Source organism: Crinia signifera, chromosome 5, assembly GCF_055691185.1.
Source record: "Crinia signifera chromosome 5, ASM5569118v1, whole genome shotgun sequence".
In the NCBI taxonomy this organism is placed as follows: Eukaryota; Metazoa; Chordata; class Amphibia; order Anura; family Myobatrachidae; genus Crinia; species Crinia signifera.
Genome location: NC_139221.1, coordinates 301,980,989 through 302,001,969, shown reverse-complemented (window position 1 = coordinate 302,001,969; position 20,981 = coordinate 301,980,989). Strand labels below are relative to the sequence as shown.

General features: G+C 46.8%; 1 protein-coding gene across 1 annotated transcript in view; it reads right to left on the bottom strand.

Moving 5' to 3' along the window:
- Positions 1-15,840, bottom strand: part of NMT2 (N-myristoyltransferase 2) — a 39,064-nt gene extending 23,224 nt beyond the window's left edge. The window contains exons 1-2 of the mRNA XM_083189392.1: positions 15,673-15,840; positions 3,104-3,236 (exon numbers count right to left, since the gene is read on the bottom strand). Of these exons, the coding sequence (XP_083045518.1) occupies positions 3,104-3,236; positions 15,673-15,782 (243 nt within the window). The 5' untranslated portion in view covers positions 15,783-15,840. The remainder of the gene's footprint in view (positions 1-3,103; positions 3,237-15,672) is intronic.
- Between the last annotated feature and the right edge of the window lie 5,141 nt (positions 15,841-20,981).

The following is a 20,981-nucleotide window of genomic DNA, read 5'->3' as shown; positions in this document are numbered from 1 at the left end:
TTTGTTTCTCTTGTTCCTGTTGACCCCATGTAAAGCAGCTGCTGGGAACAGCTGAAAATAAATAATTCAGAACTAAGGTACATAACACTTCTCCGGCTCTCACCAAACACAGTCTGCACCATGGATGGCAGCTATGTAACTGAGCAATAGTTAGGCCAGAGATGGGGAACCTTCCGCCCTCCAGCTGTTGATGAACTACACATTCCAGCATGCCCTGCTACAGTTTTGATATTTGGCCATGCTAAAACTGATGCAGGGCATGCTGGAGGACCAAAGGTTCCCCACCCCTGAGTTAGGCTGTGTGTGCTACTGGTTGCCTAAATACGATTATATAGAGCTGTAATGATGGTACATTTAGTTTTTAAGGCTTTATTAGAGCTGAACGTATTTAAAGGAAAACACTCACCAAATAAAAAGAAGCACTTTTCGTATTCAACGCTAATTATTGCTTTTCCATATCCGCAGGCCGCCCTTAACAATACCATTGTGTTTGATATATTAATTGTACAGCGCTCTACAAGGGAAAAGGTAATTCCAGCTGCTTATCACTCCCTCCACATTTCCAGGCCAGTGGCACAGAGTGCTGACTCCAGGGCGGCTGTCAAACAATTAGTAGAACTCCACCTTGTTTACTTTACATTATAACGGTGCTGCAGCTGTCGCTGGGAGACAATAGGCTGATAACACAAGAGGTAAAAAATCAGTAGTGTACAAACTGACAGCTCTGCCTAAACACTGCTGTATAACCACTGGAGCTGGTTCAGCATGCCTATCTGCACAGAAGTCCTGGCCAAGGGTATCCGGATCTGTTGACAGACAGTCTAGGTCGACATACATATGTCGACGTGGCTATACTGGACACATGTAAAGATCTTTTCATATTGTACCATGGCTTGAAGAATGGGAAGAAAAGAGAATAGAATAGAATTCCTTTATTCGTCTCACAATGGAGAAATTCACATTGTTACAGCAAAGTGCATAGAAGGTGAAGCAATCTAGCACTAAAGGAACTAGTTCATTCCGACAAAATGTCCTGGAGTGGGTGGGACAGATCATCCAGCAGGGATGCAAACTTGCCAATTATTCTCCTCTCACCCACCACCTCTACTGTATCCAAGGGGATTCCCAAAACAGAACTGGCTTTCCTAACCGCTCTGTTTAGTCTCTTCCTGTCAGCAGACAAAATGAAACGGGAGAATTCTCCCAATACTGTACCTGCCGTTTGTAAGCCACCCAGACCTCAGTTTGTTTGTAGCTCTTATTGGTGGGGATACTGTATTACAGACTCTGGATGCCTGGGGGGGGGGGGGGGGGGGTTGATGTTGCAGGTAGGCAGGGGGGATCCCGTGTATTCCACAGAAAGATGGACGCTCAACAAGGTATAAATATGTGATATACCACTGAAGGTTCGAAGTGGCTTAGGTTGACAGATGAAATAGGTCGACATGGTTGGAAGATCTACACAAGCATTAGGTCGACAGTCAAATGGTCAACACGGGTTTTCACTTGTTTTTTTTTGTCCCGAATGTCGACATGGACACCGTCAAAGTGTGCCGGCTGCACTCGCCATGCTTCGGGCGTGGTGCCACGCTATGCTTGGAACACTATTCTATTTTCCCTTGATGCCATAGTGCAGGGGTGCTCAAACTATTTTGCTCTGGGACCCTGTCAGACAATAAAAATTATTACAGGACCCCAGCAAGTTACTACTGAATGTGTGAGCAGTGCAGTGCAGGGGGGGGGGGGGCAAACGCAAAAGGGTGACAGGGGATGGAAGAGGGAAGCAGTGGGTGTTTACTTAATGAGTTATACCATGTCCCCCCTCCACAGACACATTAGCCTAAGATCAGCAACATGGAGTCGTGACCCCATGCTGAGGTGGTCGGGACACACTTTGGGGTCAGGACCCACAGTTTGAGAACCTAGTGGATGGTATACATGTAATACCGCCTGTCAGCACAAGATGGCTAAAAAAAAAAAAATATGAAAATCCCATGTCCACCTTTTGACTGTCGACCTAGCCATTATCAACCTTCCAGCCATGTCGACCTATGTCATGTGTCGACCCAATGCATGTGGATCTTGTGTGTGTCAACCTAACAACCATATATTATCCCACATCCATGACTGAGATGTGGTGGTTGGATCTAACAGTGCTGCTGCTTACCTGAAAGTAACACATTTCCCAGAATGTGACCAAGGTTTAAGGCAGTGGTTCTCAACCTTGGCCCCCAGGACCTCCCCCAACAGTTAACGTTTTCCATGTCTCCTCACAGAATCACAAGTGAAGTAATTAGCTCCACCTGTGGATCTTTTAAAATGTGTCAGTGAATAATGAGTGCAGCTGCCGGGTGACCTGGAAACCGTGAACTGTTGGGGGGGTCCTGTTGAGAACCACTGGTTGAAGAGGTCCTGTATGCATAGAAATCGCAGCACTGACCGATGTGATAAACATCCAAACACTCTTAAGTGACCAGTAACAAAGTTCTGGTGTCCCCGCACACGAGTAACTGAAGATATAAGCTAAACTGGGGTGTATTTTAGAATAATATAAATTAAATGAACACGGTTATACTAAGTGGAATCTCATTTTGCTTTGCAGGGACAGCCACCATCCAGGAAATGTGCAACTCTTTCACTAATACCCCTTTTCCACTAGACTAAATAACCCGGGTTTTTGCACGGGATGACTCTCCCATTTGAAATGACCGGGATCGTGAGACCCAGCATTTCAACCCGGGTAGCAAGCAAGGTTGAACACTGATTCAACCCGGCTCGCTGTTCAGTGCGATGTAACCCGGGGCCCATTCACTGAAAGGCAATTGCCGGCGCTGAGATATGCTCTCATCTCCCATCACTGGCTCAGGAACCGCCTCCGGCATTCTGCCGGATGGGGACTCTGGTGTAAAAAGGGCCACAACCCGGGTCGCAGCCATGTTGGAGCCGGGTACAAATCCCCGGGTGTCACCCAGCTTGTAGGAGTAAAAAGGGTACAAGTGGTTTTGAAGACAGTTGCAGACTAACACTGTAGGTCCACATGGTAGGAGGAGAGTATAAACTGGTCCACAGACTTCTAGTGCTCGCATGGTCAAACCCAACTTACTTTTGAGTGCTGTGTTCGGATTTCTTGAGAGTCAGAGGCAGAGTCCGACTTGGTGCCGCCAGAATTTGGCTTCTCTTTTTTCCGCTTCTGTTTCTTCTTTTTCTTTTTAGCTCCAAGATCCCCGGATGGACTTCTGATAGAGAGAAGACAGAAAATGGCTTATTCATACAAACAAGTTAGAATATAAAGTCACAGTGCGTCATGGACACTGAAAAAGAAAAAGGTACTTGTGGAGTATCATGGCTCCCATCGTATGGCATCGTATGCCATATGTAGTGGCATACGATGCGATGTTTTACAGATTTTTGAGCATTTTTGCTCAAAAATCGTATGCCATCGCATGGCATCGTATGCCATATGTAGTGGCATACGATGGCATACGATGTTTTACCGATTTTTGAGCATTTTAGCTCAAAAATCGTATGCGATCGCATCGGATGCCATACGATGGCATCCGATGCGATGGCACCCGATTTTGCACTGAAATGCATCAGAATGCATTGAAATGTGTATTAAAGTAGTGAAATGCCCCCAAATGCCATTTTTCATAGGGCACCACCCCCACTATCAACGTCAACCCGAAGCGTGGCAAGCGCTGCGAGCCCGCGAGGGGCGGCGGTACGCGTCCTACGACCTTTTCATACCCCCACTATCCACGTCGGCATGGAGTTGAGAATAGAATAGTGTGGCGAGGGCAGCGAGCCACCGAGCCCGAAGCGTGGCGAGCGCAGCGATACCTGTTAAGCCCGCAAGGGGACACGTATAGCTGTGAAGGTATCCGCGTGCGCTCGCCACGCTTCGGGCTCGGTGGCTCGCTGCGCTCGCCACACTATTCTATTCTCAACTCCACGCCGACGTGGATAGTGGGGGTATGAAAAGGTCGTAGGACGCGTACCGCTGCGCTCGCCACGCTTCGGGTTGACGTTGATAGTGGGGGTGGTGCACTATGAAAAATGGCATTTGGGGGCATTTCACAAGTTTAATACACATTTCAATGCATTCTGATGCATTTCAATGCAAAATCGGGTGCGACGCATCGCATCCGATGCGATCGCATACGATTTTTGAGCTAAAATGCTCAAAAATCGGTAAAACATCGTATCGCATCGTATGCCACTACATATGGCATATGATGCCATGCGATGGCATACGATTTTTGAGCAAAAATGCTCAAAAATCGGTAAAACATCGCATCGTATGCCACTACATATGGCATGCGATGCGATTTTTAGCATACGATCTGCATACGATGCAGGTCGTGGGAGCCGTGATACTCCACAAGTACCACAGTATCTATTTCTTTTACCGATAAAGACTCCACCACGGCCGTCAGCCAGAGGCGCATCTGCACCCCTCTGTTTACCAAACTAATGGATCACTGAGTGGCTATGGAAAGAAAATTTGGGGATCCTCAGGACTTTATATCTAGTAGAGCTGCTCCAGAGTAGGCACCCCAGGTATACGTATGCATCCCTTTTCTAAATTAGAATTCTTGTTTAACTCAAAGTGATTTAGCCAATCTGGATTAAAAGAACACAAAAAAAAAAAAAAACAATAACTATGCATCAAGAGAAAACGCAACTTAAATACTTTACAGTCAACTCATCACCCCCACATTTGTTTGTCAACATATTTGGATGAATATATTTTTCTTCTTCTTAATCTACTCTACTAGAGGGATTAGTAGTAGACTTCTAACACTCGTAGGTACACAAGATGTACCTACAGAACTACACTTACAGAATAGTACTAATCATACACCGATCCATCAATATGGGGGGGGGGGGGAGAGAGAATGAGAGAGAGAGAGAGAGAGAGAGAGAGAGAGCGAGCGAGCGAGAGAGAATGAGAGAGAGAGAGAGAGAGAGAGAGAGAGAGAGCGAGAGAGCGAGAGAGGGAAAGGCCAGGATTTTTATTAAGAAGTCTTTAAGTCTTCAATGATTTTCAGACAAAGAAGGTCAAAGACTTCATCAGGGATTTTCAGGTTTACAGCGCATCAAGTTTTGCCAATAGTAATATTAAAGTGCATATTATGTTGTGGAAAATCAAATTAAAAGATTGTGCCATCAAAAGATAATAGGGCAGTTTCATCCTCAAGTGGAATCACAATCTAAGTGCCTTACGTTCACTGTGTATATCTATAATATGACCACCAGCACTAACACAGCACACTGCCGGTGGTCACATTGTGGATATACACTGTGGGGTGTGATCATACTTTCACATACTGCCTTAAAATAATAAGACAATGTGGTGTAATCCTGACAGTCATTTACCCAACGTCGGGATCCCGACTGTTAAAACACTGACAGATGGGTTCCCGACGACCACCGGCTATTCTCCCTCGTGGGGGTCCACGACCCCCATAGAGGGAGAATAGAATAGGTGGAGAGCGTCCGGCCAGTCGGTATCCTGATGTCGGGCTAATGACTTTCGGGATCCCGACTGTCGGAACCCTATACCAAACCCATTCACTTCGGCCGGTGAGGGGGGTTTAACGGTAGGGATCGCTGAAAACAAGCGATCCTCGCTGTTTAACACACGCGCCGGCCGCTCACCCTATACAATACACCAAGTAAACCCTCGCTGACATGGGACCCAAGGATTCCCCCAAACAGCGAGGCTCGTGGCTAATGCAGGGACCCCGCTGCATTTAGCCGCGAGCCTCGCAGTTTTAGCGGCTGCATACGCCGATTTCCACTCGCTCTAAAAACCTAATGAGGGGGGAAACGGCGTGTGGCAGGGGGTCGGTTGAATACTGACCCTGCGAGCCGTGACAGCTCACAGAAAGCATGGAATATAACGTAGTATGTGAAAGTAGGATTACACTTCAATAAGCCTGACGGAAGAATTCTGGGCAGACATAAGGGAATTATAGGGCAGGGGAGAGAAACAATGGCATCTGTACTGCAGGGCAAGCTTTGTAAGCATACTTACTAGAACCATAGAAGGAACTCTTATAACCAATAGGCATTTATAAAAAATAAATATAGTGTTATGAATGTATCAGTCATCCAAAGCTATATGGTCTTTCATCCGCCAATACTTCACGTAACAGCAACGACTATGTAGCGGAGCCTTGCATCCTACACATATAGGCCAGCCTGCTGTAAGTGTACTTGATGGCTTACTAACGGACTAAGGAATACACAAAATCCCCATCCCAACAGTAACTGCTCAGAGTGGATTTAGCAAATAATAATATTTTTTTTTTTCTAAACCAGACCATCGGAATTCCTGAAGAACACTGGCCACTTGTGGAATCTGTCACATCGACGCACGGTTCTGATGGCATGTACGAAATGCAATTGATATAATTTCATTACATCAATATGTCAATGGGAGTTCACAGCACAGAAAACAAATAAGGAGATTGTCCGCTAACAACCATAATTATAGAGCGGAGGAATAAAATGGTCTCGTGACCTACAAGTGTAGATAATACTGCGATAAATGCGTCATGTGTGCGTGTGTGTGTGTGTACCCCTCCGCTCTTAACGCAGCCATTTGCTCTAAACCATTTGATGCTCGCTGTACGTACAGAAGCCAACAGCACAAACACCTTTTTACTTCACTGTATGACATCATAAATGTTTTTTTTTTACCTGTTCATAACCCCACTATCCACTACGCATAGAGTTGATTTTATATAGTGTGGTGAGCTCAGTAATCCGCGTCCGCTCGCCACGCTTCGGGCTCAGTGGCTCGCCACACTATATAAAATCAAATCCATGCGTAGTGGATAGTGGGGTTATGAACAGGTAAAAAATTGCATCGGATCGGCCTATTTATTGGCCGATATCGCATACGGCGCTGCGAAACACTTGTGGCGCCTTATAAATAAAATTATAATAATAATCCAATATAATGGCCGCCGTGAAACTAAACAAGTACCTGTATATATCTAATGGTGTGTACACACGGTGCAATTTACCCTTCAATATCGACTATATAGCCAAAATCGAATCAGTATCGCATAGACATCCATTCATACACCCTCCCGCCCTCTACGGTCAGCTGACGACTGTCGTCTCTCCTCCACCCTGATCACTGCTTCCCATGCTAGAGTACAGGACTTTGCCCGTGCTGCACCCCTTCAGTGGAACGCACTCCCTCGCTCCATTAGACTCTCCCCAACCTTGCAAATCTTCAAACGGGCACTGAAAACTCACCTATTCACCAAAGCGTACCCTTCCACTGCATAAACCAGCTGGTTCTCCGACCCCTTGCCTGTTTACATCCTGCTATCTAACCACCACCCCCTCGCTTGCACCTCTTGTAATCTGTCTGTCTCCCCTTCCTAATAGATTGTAAGCTCCTCCGAGCAGGGCCCTCTTCCCTCCTGTTGTCAAAGCCCTCTTCTCTTCACATGTCACTCACAGCTCTCCTATACTCCAACACTCAGTGACCATCTTTGTCTGCATACTCATCTCCATCATTGGCCTCAAGCCTCTTATAGTATGTTAATTGAGTCCTCACTACTTACATTTAAGCTGTAATGTGTATTGAACTGTGGTGCTCTTTATTTGTACTGTATTTTTGTTATTTATTCAATGTTATGCCAAGTTTTGTCTCCCTGTATTGTTCCTTTGTACGGCGCTGCAAAACACTTGTGGCGCCTTATAAATAAAATTATAATAATAATAATAATAGACATCGACTGCAGATCGAATATGTTTTTAAGCTTCTGATCCCGATTCGATGCCGATGCGTGCTCCCATTCAGCTGAAAATCGAAAAAGCCAAATAGACAGTGCAGCAATGACTATATATAGTGCAGATTGAATGTAAATAGCACACGAGTTCCATAGCAGTCGAATAACAAAGAAATCTCACAGTGTAAATAGCAAAAGATTGACACCGCAATGTCAACTGTTGTAATGTTGACATGGCTAAAATGGTGACACAGTATGTGGACAAAAATCATTATGGGAGGGCATATGAAATAGGGTCCAAATCTACCGGAGGTGTGAGGCTCGACCAATCTCTGATTTAAACAAAAATAATAAAATAAAAAAGTCAGAGATTGGTCGAGTCATCAGGCCTGATGAAAATGCCGTCATAGGCATTAAAACGTTGCCTTTGTGCTATTAAATTGTTCATGTTTACGTGAATGGTGTGCCGCATCTTCCCTCCAAGTATATATATATATATATATATATAGATATATGTTCCCCATGTCCGTGTCCCTCATCAGGATACGTCTAGTGCAGGCATGTACAAACTGTGGCCCTGTTGTGAAACTACACATCCCAGCATGCCTTGCAATTGTTTTAGCATTCCCTAATAGCAAAACTGTGGCAAGGCATGATGGGACTTGTAGTTTTACAGCATCGAGGCCTATAGTTTGTACATGCCTGGTCTAGTGCACATCTGTACGTGTGATATATCTGTAGGGTCACTGGTTTCCTTGTCCCAACCTGGCTGTTGCACAGCAATCCAAATCTAATTCCTAGTATACGCAAGTATATCTGGCCAATAAAGCCGCACACATTTGTCCAATTAAACCACTTATCGTCGAATTCAGACAGATCGGGGTTAGAAAAAAAATGGGTGAGAGGTGGCCAAATCTGCGGGGTTTGACATCAGATACATGGTCCCATGCGCCTCGGGGGGTTGTACGTGCTGAACGTCCGACCTCCGACTCGGCTCCCCTCCCAGCCGCGGGGAATGGGATTGTATATGATACATCAGGGATTCCTTCTTTTATATTTTTTAAAAGGTGGGACCTTATTTAAAAAAAAAAAAAAAAAAGTTGAGGGGTGGCCTCTTCTAAGGCTGATTTAGTCTCCAGAGGTCTGCAGATAGTTTCAATGAGTAAGTAGAACAATTTGTTACCTATGACTGTACAGGTGGCCATACACTAGAACGATATCAGGCCTTAACGTACGATTTAGAGGGGTTGTGCGATCGATTGTGTGCACATCGTGAGGCACATCGTTCAGATGCGCAGTCCAGTGGGTCGATCCTCGGATCATACGTGCTGCAGGTATGATCCATCGGCTTTGCTTGCGGTCGTATCAGATCATACGGTTTGTGCTTTATCTCATTTAGAATTTGTACTTAACAGATCCTCAACTCAAGTCTACTGTTGAACTACAAACCCCTCAACAAGGCATAAGATCTACACGTTCTGTTTGATAAGTTCTAAATGTTTACTTTACATCACTTATCTAAGAGCCACTTCCAGGAGCCAGCTACCAGGTCCCACATGGAAGCACTGCCTTCCATGCCCAACTCACCACTTCCCGCGCAACCGTCTGACTAAAGCCACCAAAGAACTTTCCAAACCTCTGACACTAAATGAGCGATACTGTATATCAAATCTACTACAGAGTAGAGAAGTTCCCCATATAAACCAAATCACTCGCTGCAGGTATGTGGTCAGAGCTTCCTCTTGTACCTCATAGTAGCTGCGACTGAGGACTACAACAGTAGGACAAGGTAGGTATCTAGACCATAGTCTGTCAGTCACTGGGTCGGACAACACGTATTACGTTGACATAGTTAAATGGTCAACATGATAAGTGATGTCACAGGATACGGTCATCATGAGTTAACCACAATTTACGAAGTTTTTATACTTTACCATCGATGTGGACTATGGCTGGGAATGTTACGGCGCATGAAGCAAGGGGAGACGGTTACACTAATCGGATGTCCAATATCTACAAGATAAAACTTGACACCCCGAAAGCCAAAAAACCCGATAAGATGTATATAGCTCCCTGGTTCCCATGGTGAAATAAGCACTTCATATATTTTTATACAAAAATAACAACAACAAAAAAGTGTAATGTACTTGTGTTGCTGGACATGCTGCTGAGCACATGTCGGGAATAGTGAGCAGCGCAGACAGTTATAGAGACACCGATAATAACAAGTAAGCGACCGAGTACATGGTGACTTATTCTGCACACCACTGCGGTAGGCACGTCGGCTTCTCATTGTATCAGACATCTTCCTGCCAGAATAGTATTCACATATATATATATATATATATATATATATATATATATATATATCCTGACTCATCTCAATACAGACATATTATTTTCATATCCCTTTGACTGGTTTAAAAAGTCCCTTCTCCAATTCTCCGAGAGTCCAGCACTCAGAGGACAGCGAGGAATCCCCATTGTGTTAGTGTACTGCGTTGGGTCGACACACCAACGGGCAACATGCATTGGGACGACCACTGCAGGTCGACATGGCTTAAGGTCGACACCTCAAATAAGTCGACGTGCCTTAGATCGACATGGGCAGAAGGTTGACACAAGCATTAGGTCGACAATGGCTAGGTTGACAGTCAAAAAATCAACATGGGGTTTTTCACTTTTTTTGAGCCGACATGTGGTATTTCATGCCCTACCACCCATTAGGGCGTGGAAGGAGAATAGAATAGTGTCGACCTACCCATGTTGACCATCAGTGGTCAACTTAATGCATGTCAACCTTTTAGGTGAATGGTGTTTGCACAGAGAGGAAAGGGTAAACCCTTAGCAGCCTGCACCGGGAGGCGGGGAGTCCTGATCCCCCTTGTAGGTCGCTAGGAAATATTTTGGGGGGATGGGGGGTGCTGGCGCTCTGGGATTGGGCGATAGATGTTGATTGTCCAATGTCAATGGGTGTAAAGTCTGTGGCTGGGAAAAATAACTGTGGGCTGGGTGTTGAGGTGATATATGATGGCAGTGTCCCACGGAGAAAGGTGTTCGGCTCAGGGCCCACGGTGGCTCTTTTCAAACATACAATATGAACAAGTCTTCCTATAATCCAAAAGGTGCAGACAATTGAATAGCTCTGGGCAATCATTCCTGGAGTTATACTCTGCATTTAATTGAATCTCCCCTGTGTTTAAATTCAAAAGTGCCAATATCCATGACAAAAGCACATAGGGGTTAAATTAATTAAGGGCGATTTGCAGGCGATGCGCAGTGTGCTGTTGTGATGCCAGAAAAAGCACCCTAAAAGGTCTTTAAAAATTGCCCACCTACCTGAATTAACCCCATAGATAACAATATAAAAATGATTGGTTTGATTAAAGATTCTGCGCCCTCGCTTCACATGGCCACATCTAATTCACCCTTTCTTTTTTTTACCATGGACTGGTTGGAAACTTTAGTATGTTACACAAGGACTCTCTACCCCCAGCTCTATTTAAATGCTGGCCTCTTCAAACCAAGTTGGCAATTAATACTTGTTCCCAATCTATGGTATGTGTGCTCGGTATACAGTACCGAGCAACTTCTACATAATAAAACCCCCGTCACCCTCTGACTTCATTACACTTCTCCCTTCTTTTTCTCTACTTTCTCCTACTCCTTCCCTCTTTTTGGTGTCTCTTGCTGGCAGACTGGACCGGTTCGTGGATGGACTGGCAGCCTTGGATTATGGGTAGGCATTTATATTTATGTCAGGGGTTCCCAATCTTTTTCGAATCACGGCACCCTAGAGTATCAGAATTTTTCCGTGGCACCCCTAGGCCCCAAAAAATATATATAAAATGAAGTAGATTGGGATTATATGTGACTCTTAGCTTCAGTTATGTGTTAAAGGGCAGGATTTGCTTCTGATTGTACACACATTTTATGATTGGCAGCCACCAGCACTGGTTTTGTCCATAAGTAATTGTTCATAAATAATTTGAATTGGTCCTGGACCACCAACCCGTGGCACCCCTGCAAGTGTCTTGAGGCACCCCAGGGAGCCGCGGCACACAGTTTGGGAACCACTGATTTATGTCAATGTTTCTATTTTAATTGTATTTATTTAGTTTTAATTCTTATAAAACACCACAACAAGCATGCAGTGTACTAGGCTAACTTCAATTGACACAACATTAGATACTTCTTTTCACTCATGCTCTTTACAAACAGAAAATGTAGCTGTTAAAAAGGTCTATAATTACATTTTTTTTTTATTTTTTTACTTGTTGGTTGGCCTCTGGTTCCCTAGGAGAGAAAATAACATATTCAGGCAGCTAGTACCCCTTTCACACCGCACTTGTTAAACGGTATATTGCCGTTTTTTTCACATTTCAAAACGTTTAACGCTGCAGTGGGAAAGTGCCAGAGTTGATTTACCGGTTAAAGATAACCGGTATTTCAAAACGTTTAAAAAGCAGAGTCCTACACGTTTCAGAGCCGTTTTCTATGCAGTGAGAATGGCTCTGAAACGGTATTTAGTAAAAACAACACATTACAGACCTGTGATAGGCTGTCCCCTGCATTCTACCTTGAAACGTGTTCAGGGGATTAAACGGGTTGACTGATGTGAATGGTACTTAAACGGTATTTAAAACGGTAATCTACTGCAATATGAAGGCTCAGACCCATTTTAAATACTGTTTAAAAATACCGGTTTTTAAAACGTTTTGGAGGTGTGAAAGCTGTATGAGATGCCCTTACGGGTGGACGACGACCTCCAAACTCTGTGATTACCAAGGACTGGTATGAGAGGCTGCCATTCCTGCAGCCTTCTGTCAGTCACCCAATGTCAATAAGAAATGATAGGACTCAGGGTTACTCTTTGCAACTCCTAGCATCACTGACTTCTGCAAAATGCAGCAGGGCCAGATGTACTGACCCTAGATAAGTGATAAAGTGGAGAGTAATCAAGAACCAAACAATCAGCTCCTCACTGTCATTTTCAAACAGTAACATGGCAGATAGGAACTGCTAGGTTGTTACATTATATAACTGCCCCTATGGTCACATCTGATCCTACTTTCCCCATACTATAAGCTTGTAGCCCAGGGGTTAATAGTATACCAACTCCAGCATCCCTCCCTTATCCATATGAATTTTATCTACCAATCACCAAGAAGGAGAAAAGAACGTGTTCCACTTGCTGCATGCATATGAATTTCCACTATGCATAGTGACAAACTTCCACTGAGTAAGGGGTGTCCTTCCCTAAGCTACAAGGCACTTGCAGGGAGAGAAGAGGATGCGTTCTCCATCCACCTCAGTGGAACACAAAGAATCATTAGCCGGGCTCCAGGGCTAATGCTGTCATTTTGCCCAGGCACAAGGCTGGCTGTTGCTGAGGAAGCATTGTGCAAGGCCGCCTGTCAGATATAGAGATGCTGGATGCACGCTTCAGCCCACGCAGCACAGCCCTGTGACCACAACTGCGATTGATGCATATGACAACTGCAGTGTATCCCCCTTATACGCCATACGGAGGGAAAGGGGGACCGGGAGACAGGCTGCAGGAAGCACAAGAGGTTCAATGGACAAGACGCATCCTTACGCTCTACACTAGTCGGAGGTGCGAGTTGGCAGGTGTCAACATTGACACACAAAAATACGTGAAAAACTCTTTTCAAGTGTGGACCTTTTTCCTGTCAATCTTTTGCTTGTGTCAACTTTTAAGACCAGGTCAACCTTAAGCCTGTCAACTTTTCTGTGTCGACCCTTTGATCCACACTGCCGCGAGAAACGTCATTGCTTCTGTAGAGTGTTCTCTACTTTGGATACAATTCGAATCCAGAGAGTCGTTTGCATATTGTACAGCAACAAGAAAGACACTGCCTGATGACCTAAGGGGAGTCGACATGCGCTATTTCATACCCTACCATCCACTAGGACGTGTAGGGAGAATATAACTGTGTGCCCGAAGCATAGCGAGCGCAGCGTGCCATGCGAGGGGTTGCGGTACAGGGATATGGTGTCTATGTCGATATTCTGGGGGGGGGGGGTTTGCAGGACACATGCAATACAAAGTGTACAGGAAGGAGCAGACCCACCTTTATCCATGTCACAGTCCTCGGAGGAAGAAGTTTCCTAGACTATGGCCCTGGGACAATCCCAGCATAGGCTATGTAGTGCACACATGCAAGTAGACAGAACGCTAGTGGCAGGGTACATACAGATATGATGAGCACAATGGGTGTTGCTACATTTTAGCATATAAACATTTGGCATCTCCAGCACAACCAGTAACTTTTCCCAAATGTCTATTCTGCAGAAAACATTGTTTCCGAATGGAAAATAACCGAGAGCGTGTTATAAGATGCTATGAGCCACAGCGCGAGCACAACTAGTACATGACACCTCTGTGCAGGAAGGGTGGGTGGGGGCGGCACACTGTATGGAGGGCCAACACGTTCCCTCGTCATGGTGTGTGTGCAAATGGGTATAATACTATGAAACCATCTAGGTAGAACAGTTATGAGTGTACACTTCATATTCTACATACAGGAGCGGGTGTCGCCGCCTGTATGGATGCACTTGTCTGTCTACTAAATACAGAATCTATTCATCTGCATTTATATGTAATTGAGTATATTAGGAGACTAGGTAATACAATGGTGACAGCAGACCTGTGACCCCCACCATCAATCCCTCTGTATGTGACACATCACACCATCTTACACCACAGGAGACTGGGATGACATTTCCCACAAATAACAGAGCACAGAATCTGCACAGGGATGGTGCAGCCAGATCAGTGTCAAGGTGCCACAGGGTAAGGGACACATGCTGGGGTGGGGCAAGTATAAAGTGGACATCAGGGATAGCGCTACTTTTGATGGAGAAGACTGGTATGAAGACATGTTATCTACTGGTTGAGAAAGGCGGTTGACATCAGGGTGATTTCTGGTCAGGGCCAGCGCGGGGACGGCGCGGGGGGTCATTGCCAGTGCGGGGACGGAGCGGGGGGTCAGGGCCAGCGTGGGGACGCAGCGGGGGGGGTCAGGGCCAGCGCAGGGATGGAGCGGGGGGGGGGGTCAGGGCCAGCGCAGGGATGGAGCGGGGGGGGGGGTCAGGGCCAGCACGGGGATGGAGCGGGGGGGGGGGGGGGGTCAGGGCGGGGATGGAGTGGGGGGTCAGGGCCAGCGCGGGGATGGAGCGGGGGGGTCAGGGCCAGCGCGGGGATGGAGCGGGGGGGTCAGGGCCAGCGTGCGGACGCCTCGGGGGGGGGGTCAGGGCCAGCGCGGGGACGCCTCGGGGGGTCAGGGCCAGCGCGGGGATGCTTCGGGGGGTCAGGGCCAGCGCGGGGACGCCTTGGGGGGTCAGGGCCAGCGCGGGGACGCCTCGGGGTGTCAGGCGCGCTGGACAGCGCCCTCGTGTGTCTGGTGGGGGGGTCAGGGCCAGCACAGGGAGTCAGGGCCAGCGCGGGGACGCAGCGGGGGTCAGCATGGGGATGCCACCGAGGTCAAGGCCAGAGCGGGAAAACAACAACAGTGAGTGCCAGCTCCAGGGAGCGCATGGAGAAATGGCAGCGCTGGTAAAAGACATGGATGAGGGTCAGCACCAGGGAATGACAGGGGTGAGGCTCAGCACCGGGGAATGACAGGGGTGAATGACAGCCCTGGGGCACAGCATGATGACTGCCAGCTATATGGGACATAGGGAGGAGCACCAGCACATGCCCATGTGAATGCCAGCTGTGTGGGGCACTGGGGTGGGTGCTGGTGCATGCCAGGGTGAGTAATCCATGCAGCTCCCTCCTATGCTGCCTATGGCTGGGTGACGTGTGTGGCCAGCATGTAGCACAGACACTGCACCATGACACAATGCATGCACCATCCTCCCCCAGCCTCCGCTCTCCTCCCGGCCTCACCCCTTAGCATGCTCAGCCTCGTCCTCGTTGTCGCCGTCTATGCCGCAGGTGTCCTGGTCATCCAGCTCCAGGCTCTGCTGGCTGGCCGCCGACTCGCTGTCCTCCGCCATCACGAGAGAGACACAGAGGAGGCTGAGCCACACAGCGGGGGACAAGCAGGCGGCGGATCCCGCGCAGCGCCGCCTGGCGGCCGGGACGCTTCATCGCTCTCATCAGCCGGAGCTGCAGTGCTCCTTTCAGACACACGAGGGCGCTGTCACCTGGCAGCAGTGCTACTACCCACTGGTGAGCTGAGTGCCCGGGAAAACCTCTGCTGCCTGTTGCTGGGAAACCCTCTACAAATCATAGGCACCTAATTAACCCTACATTGCTGCTATAATTAAATGTTATAAATTATTTTAACATGCAATTACTCAGTGTTCATGCATTCCAATGTGCAGCTTATCTTTAGTAATGTATGAAGTAGCACTGTATAGCTCTCCCTCTGCAATTGTTCTTTGCTAGTCTTTGATTTAGAGGTACTTGTTTCCTAGCACGGCGCCCCCGATTTTGATCGAAGTGCATCCTATGCAATCGCATTGTATGCAATATAGCGGCATGCAATGAGATTTTTAATTGTACAAGCACCCTAATGGGTGCTTACAATGTTAAATGCACCCCCATTGTCAACGCCACCCCCACTATGAACGACAACCCGAAGCGTGGTGAGCGCAGCGTGCCCGCGTGGGGCGTTGGTACGCGTCCTCTGACCGTTTCATACCCTCACTATCCACGTCGGCGTGGAGTTGATTTTAGATAGTGTGGTGAGCGCAGCGAGCCCGAAGCGTGGCGAACGCAGCGAAATACATGTGAAGTAATATGCGTGCGCTCGCCATGCTTCGGGCTCGGTGGCTCACCACACTATATAAAATCAACTCCACGCCGACGTGGATAGTGGGGGTATGAAAAGGTCGGAGGACGCGTACCGCCGCCCCTCGTGAATATCGCATCGCATACCACTAAATACGGAATGCGATGGGCGCCGTGCTAGGAAACAAGTACCGATTTAGATATTTGCAATGATGAGGGTTACTGCAAGGTTAGGTTAGCCATTGTAATCCAATGAGGGGACTTAGATTTACTTAAGCTGGGCATACACTAGGATGACTTCTCCCCTCAGCCAAGTTGCCCGTGATCACCCCCATTGAGCCGCCCAGGATCGCATGCCATATTTTGCGGGAGGTCCTTTTGCATGAGATAAATTGCATGCGATCCAAGCCCCGAAAGCTATCCAATAGATTGCTACTGCAGCTGATGCAACTCGCAGGCTCCAATGCGTTGCGCATGGGACCCCATACAGTATCCATATTGCAGGTCATTAACCTGCTGCTAATGACCTGCAATATGGATACTGTACATGTGAATGATCGCTACAATCGCTTGAAAAAGAGCCCAAATTGCATGTGAATTGCCCCAATGGATGGTGGCCTTTAGATTTCAAGAAAGCAGATCATGGTGTAATAATAATGAGGCAATTCCATTTTATTCTTATAACAGCTCCTATATGTTGAATGTGGATTGTGCTACTTTGCAAATTCTGTGATGCTGCTCCTCCTGGGAAGCTTCATTCCCTATACCAAGATGGCCACTGAGGCTACAACTAAGCATGTGCAGAGCCATTTTGGGATTGTGTTACAGTACCACAGTGGAAGATAGACGTCTTTGCTCCAGTAAGACATACTGGGGCAGATGTATTAAGCCTTAACAAGAGATAAATGCAAGGGTGATAAGGAGAGATAAACGTCCAGCCAATCAGCTCCTTACTGACTTTTTTCAAACACAGGCTGTAACATGGCAGTTAGCAGGTGATTGGCTGGATGTTTATCTCTCCTCAAGTCGGCTCCCTGCACTGAACCGTGAAAGTTCAAAAGTGCCGTTGGAGCTGCCGGTCATCACAATTACCGGACACTGCCGCCGATCACGAACTGGCGTCTATACCTATCATACTGGAGGTAATATCACAGTTTTCGTTTCACTATACAGGTTGAGTATCCCTTATCCGAAATGCTCGGGACCACGAGCATTCCGGATAAGGGAATTTTCCGGTTTTTGGAATAAAATTTTTTAGGCATACTTACCTGTCCCCTGGTGGTGCCCGGTGGTCCCTCGGCGTCCATGTTGTCCCCTGGAGTCCACAGCAGGCCTTCAGCACCATCTCAGATGTCTCCAGTGGTCCCAGGAGTGCTTTGCATGAGTTTCCAGGCGCGCCAGTGACGTCACCGGCGCCCGCGCACCCTCGCGAAAGCACTCCTGGGAGCGCTGGAGATGCCGGAGAGGATGCTGAAGGCATGCCATGGACGCCGGGGGAATTGGTAAGTATTAAAAAAGGGTTAGGGTGGGGGGGGGGATTCGAATTGTTCTGAAAAAACACGGTTTTGGGAATAATTTGGATACGGGATGCATGGATAGGGGATACTCAACCTGTATATATAACAGAGACAGTATTACCCATACCCGTGTGGCAGAATATACATATTTAATACTGGACGGTTCCAAGTCAATTGAAAGACACTTTTCATATAGGGCCTTATTCAGATCTGCGCTCAGTGCAAATTTGTTCGGAAAATGGGCAAAACCATGTACACTGCAGGAGGAGCAGATGTAACCTGTGCAAAACGAGTTAAGCCCCGTACACACGGGGGAGATATATTGCTCAGCAATATATTGCTAGCAATACATTGCTGAGCAATATATTGCACAGTGTCTCCTTTTCATCAGTGACCAGAGATGGTCGCTGATGAAAGGGAACCTCTGTCGGGGGAGCCGCAGAAGTAATTAGCTGGTCAGCGATTACAATGGGGCTGAAAATGGGAGCGCGCACCCGGCAATTTATCGCCAGGGCACACTCCCATCACTGGCTATATGGTCGCCTGCGACCATATTCCCAGCGATTATAGCCCCTATCGCCCCCGTGTGTACACAGCTTATGATTTGGGTGGTGTGTGCTGGAACTCAAATCTAAATGGCAGTGTAAAAATAATGCAGCCAGTATTTACCCTGCGCAGAAACAAAATAACTCACACAAATCTAACTCTCTTTGCACAGGTTACATCTGCCCCACCTGCAGTGCACATGGTTTTGCCCATTTTGCGCACAAATTTGTACTGAGCTCAGATCTGAATAAGGCCCATAGTGCAGCTGAGACTGAGCTGGACAAATAAATCAGTTTCTACCACCAATTGTTCTAAAGGGACTGAATTTATCACCTGAATTTAACAACCAATCCCTACTGGGAATTATTAAACATTAATTGGTATTTGTATTAATTGTACTTATACCTTTTTTTTTATATTATATGTATTGTTAATTGTGTTTGTCTTCATGCAGTACTTCCTGGGGCAACACAATTATTATGGGTACTAGTTAAAAGCCTGTCACAATGATGACTTCTGCATTGTACTTTCACTTTGAGCTGTGACCGTTTTTACTTTCACTTTGAGCTGTGACAGTTTTTAGCCCACAAACTCTCCACCACACCCTCTGTTCCTATCTGCTCCTACCTCCAATCTCTGTCTTCACAGCTCCCTCTCTTTGGGCCTTATTTTGGTTCATTCTTTCTGACAAAATCCTTCTTAGATGGGCAAAACCATGTGCACTGCAGGTGGGGCAGATGTAACATGTGCAGAGAGAATTAGATTTGGGTGGGGTTTTACTTCAAAGTGAGATCTATATTGCAGTGTAAAAATAAAGCAGTCAGTATTTACCCTGCTCAGAAACAAAATTACTCACCCAAATCTAATTCTCTCTGCACATGTTACATCTGCCCCCCTGCAGTGCACATGGTTTTGTCCATCTAAGAAGGATTTTGTCAGAAAGAATGAACCAAAATAAGGCCCTTTATATCCAGCAAGTTTGAAAGAATTCAGTGTCCCTGCAAACATTGCTTTCACTTTCTGTTATAACATCTTTTAGCACTCTAGTGGTCAGCGTGTAGATCCTCTGAATACCAGTGTCAAACGCAGGATTTCTAGAGAGCGGTTTCCAAATGTACTCCAAAATCTCCATTGGAGTAAGTACTGGAGTCTGGGGGAGCGGTAGCAGCTCTAAAAATTGGTCTTTTTATACACTGGATACTATATGAAATAGAGTATTAATATTTAACAGTACAGGTGGTCTATGGTAAAGGCTGTTTCAAACATTTAAATAGGATAAGTGGTCAGAAAAAGGTTAAACATATCATAATAAATACACAGACATATTAGAACCGGATTCAGTACTGAATCCCGGTGGTCGGGATCCCGACGTTCAGAATCCCGACGCCGGAATCCCGACAGCCGAAATGCCGACAAGGGGGGGACGTGGATCGCCCCCCCTTGCGGGCTAGCTGCGCTCGCCACGCAGCGGGCCCGGTCACATATTAATTAGGTTCTGTGGCAGTTTAAAACCAGGTGAAATGGAGTCTTGAGGTGTGGCAGTTTAAAACCAGGTGAAATCCAGCCACAGAACCTGTGTAATTAATATGTGTCCCGGATTAAAGAAATGAGTTGGTCACCCTATGTATATTAGGGATGCGGTCATCTATTAGAATGAACTTAGGTCTACAGTCATTAGGTCGACCCCACTAGGTCGACTGGCAGGAAGGTCGACCTGACTTAAGGTCGACATGGGCCAAGGTCGACATGACTTAAGGTCGAATTTGCATAAAGGTCGACATGAGGAAGGTCGACTGGTCATAAGGTCGACATGGGTTTTTCACTGTTTTTTGAGCCGACATGTGCCGACAGGCGGTATTTCATGCCCTACCATCCACTAGGGCGTGGTGGGAGAATAAAATAGTGTGCCGAGCGCAGCGAGGCACCGTGCCCGAAGCATGGCGAGCGAAGCGAGCGATGCGAGGGTCCGATTCTCATTGCCAACTGTGTCCATGTCGACTGTGTCGACATTCGGATAAAAAAACCAGTGAAAAACCCATGTCGACCTTATGACCAGTCGACCTTCCTTATGTCGACCTTTATGCAAATTCGACCTTAAGTCATGTCGACCTTGGCCCATGTCGACCTTAAGTCAGGTCGACCTTCCTGCCAGTCGACCTAGTGGGGTCGACCTAATGACTGTAGACCTAAATGCAGTCTGACGAATGATCCCATTCCGTATATTACACACGCCACTGGCTACCAATAAGCTCTGCTTACCACCCATTTATATTACCCACGCCACTGGCCACCAATGTGTTCTGTATGCCACCCATGTATATTAACCACACCACTGGCCACCAATGTGTTCTGTATGCCACCCATGTATATTCCATCCATGTTATGTATTCCACCCAT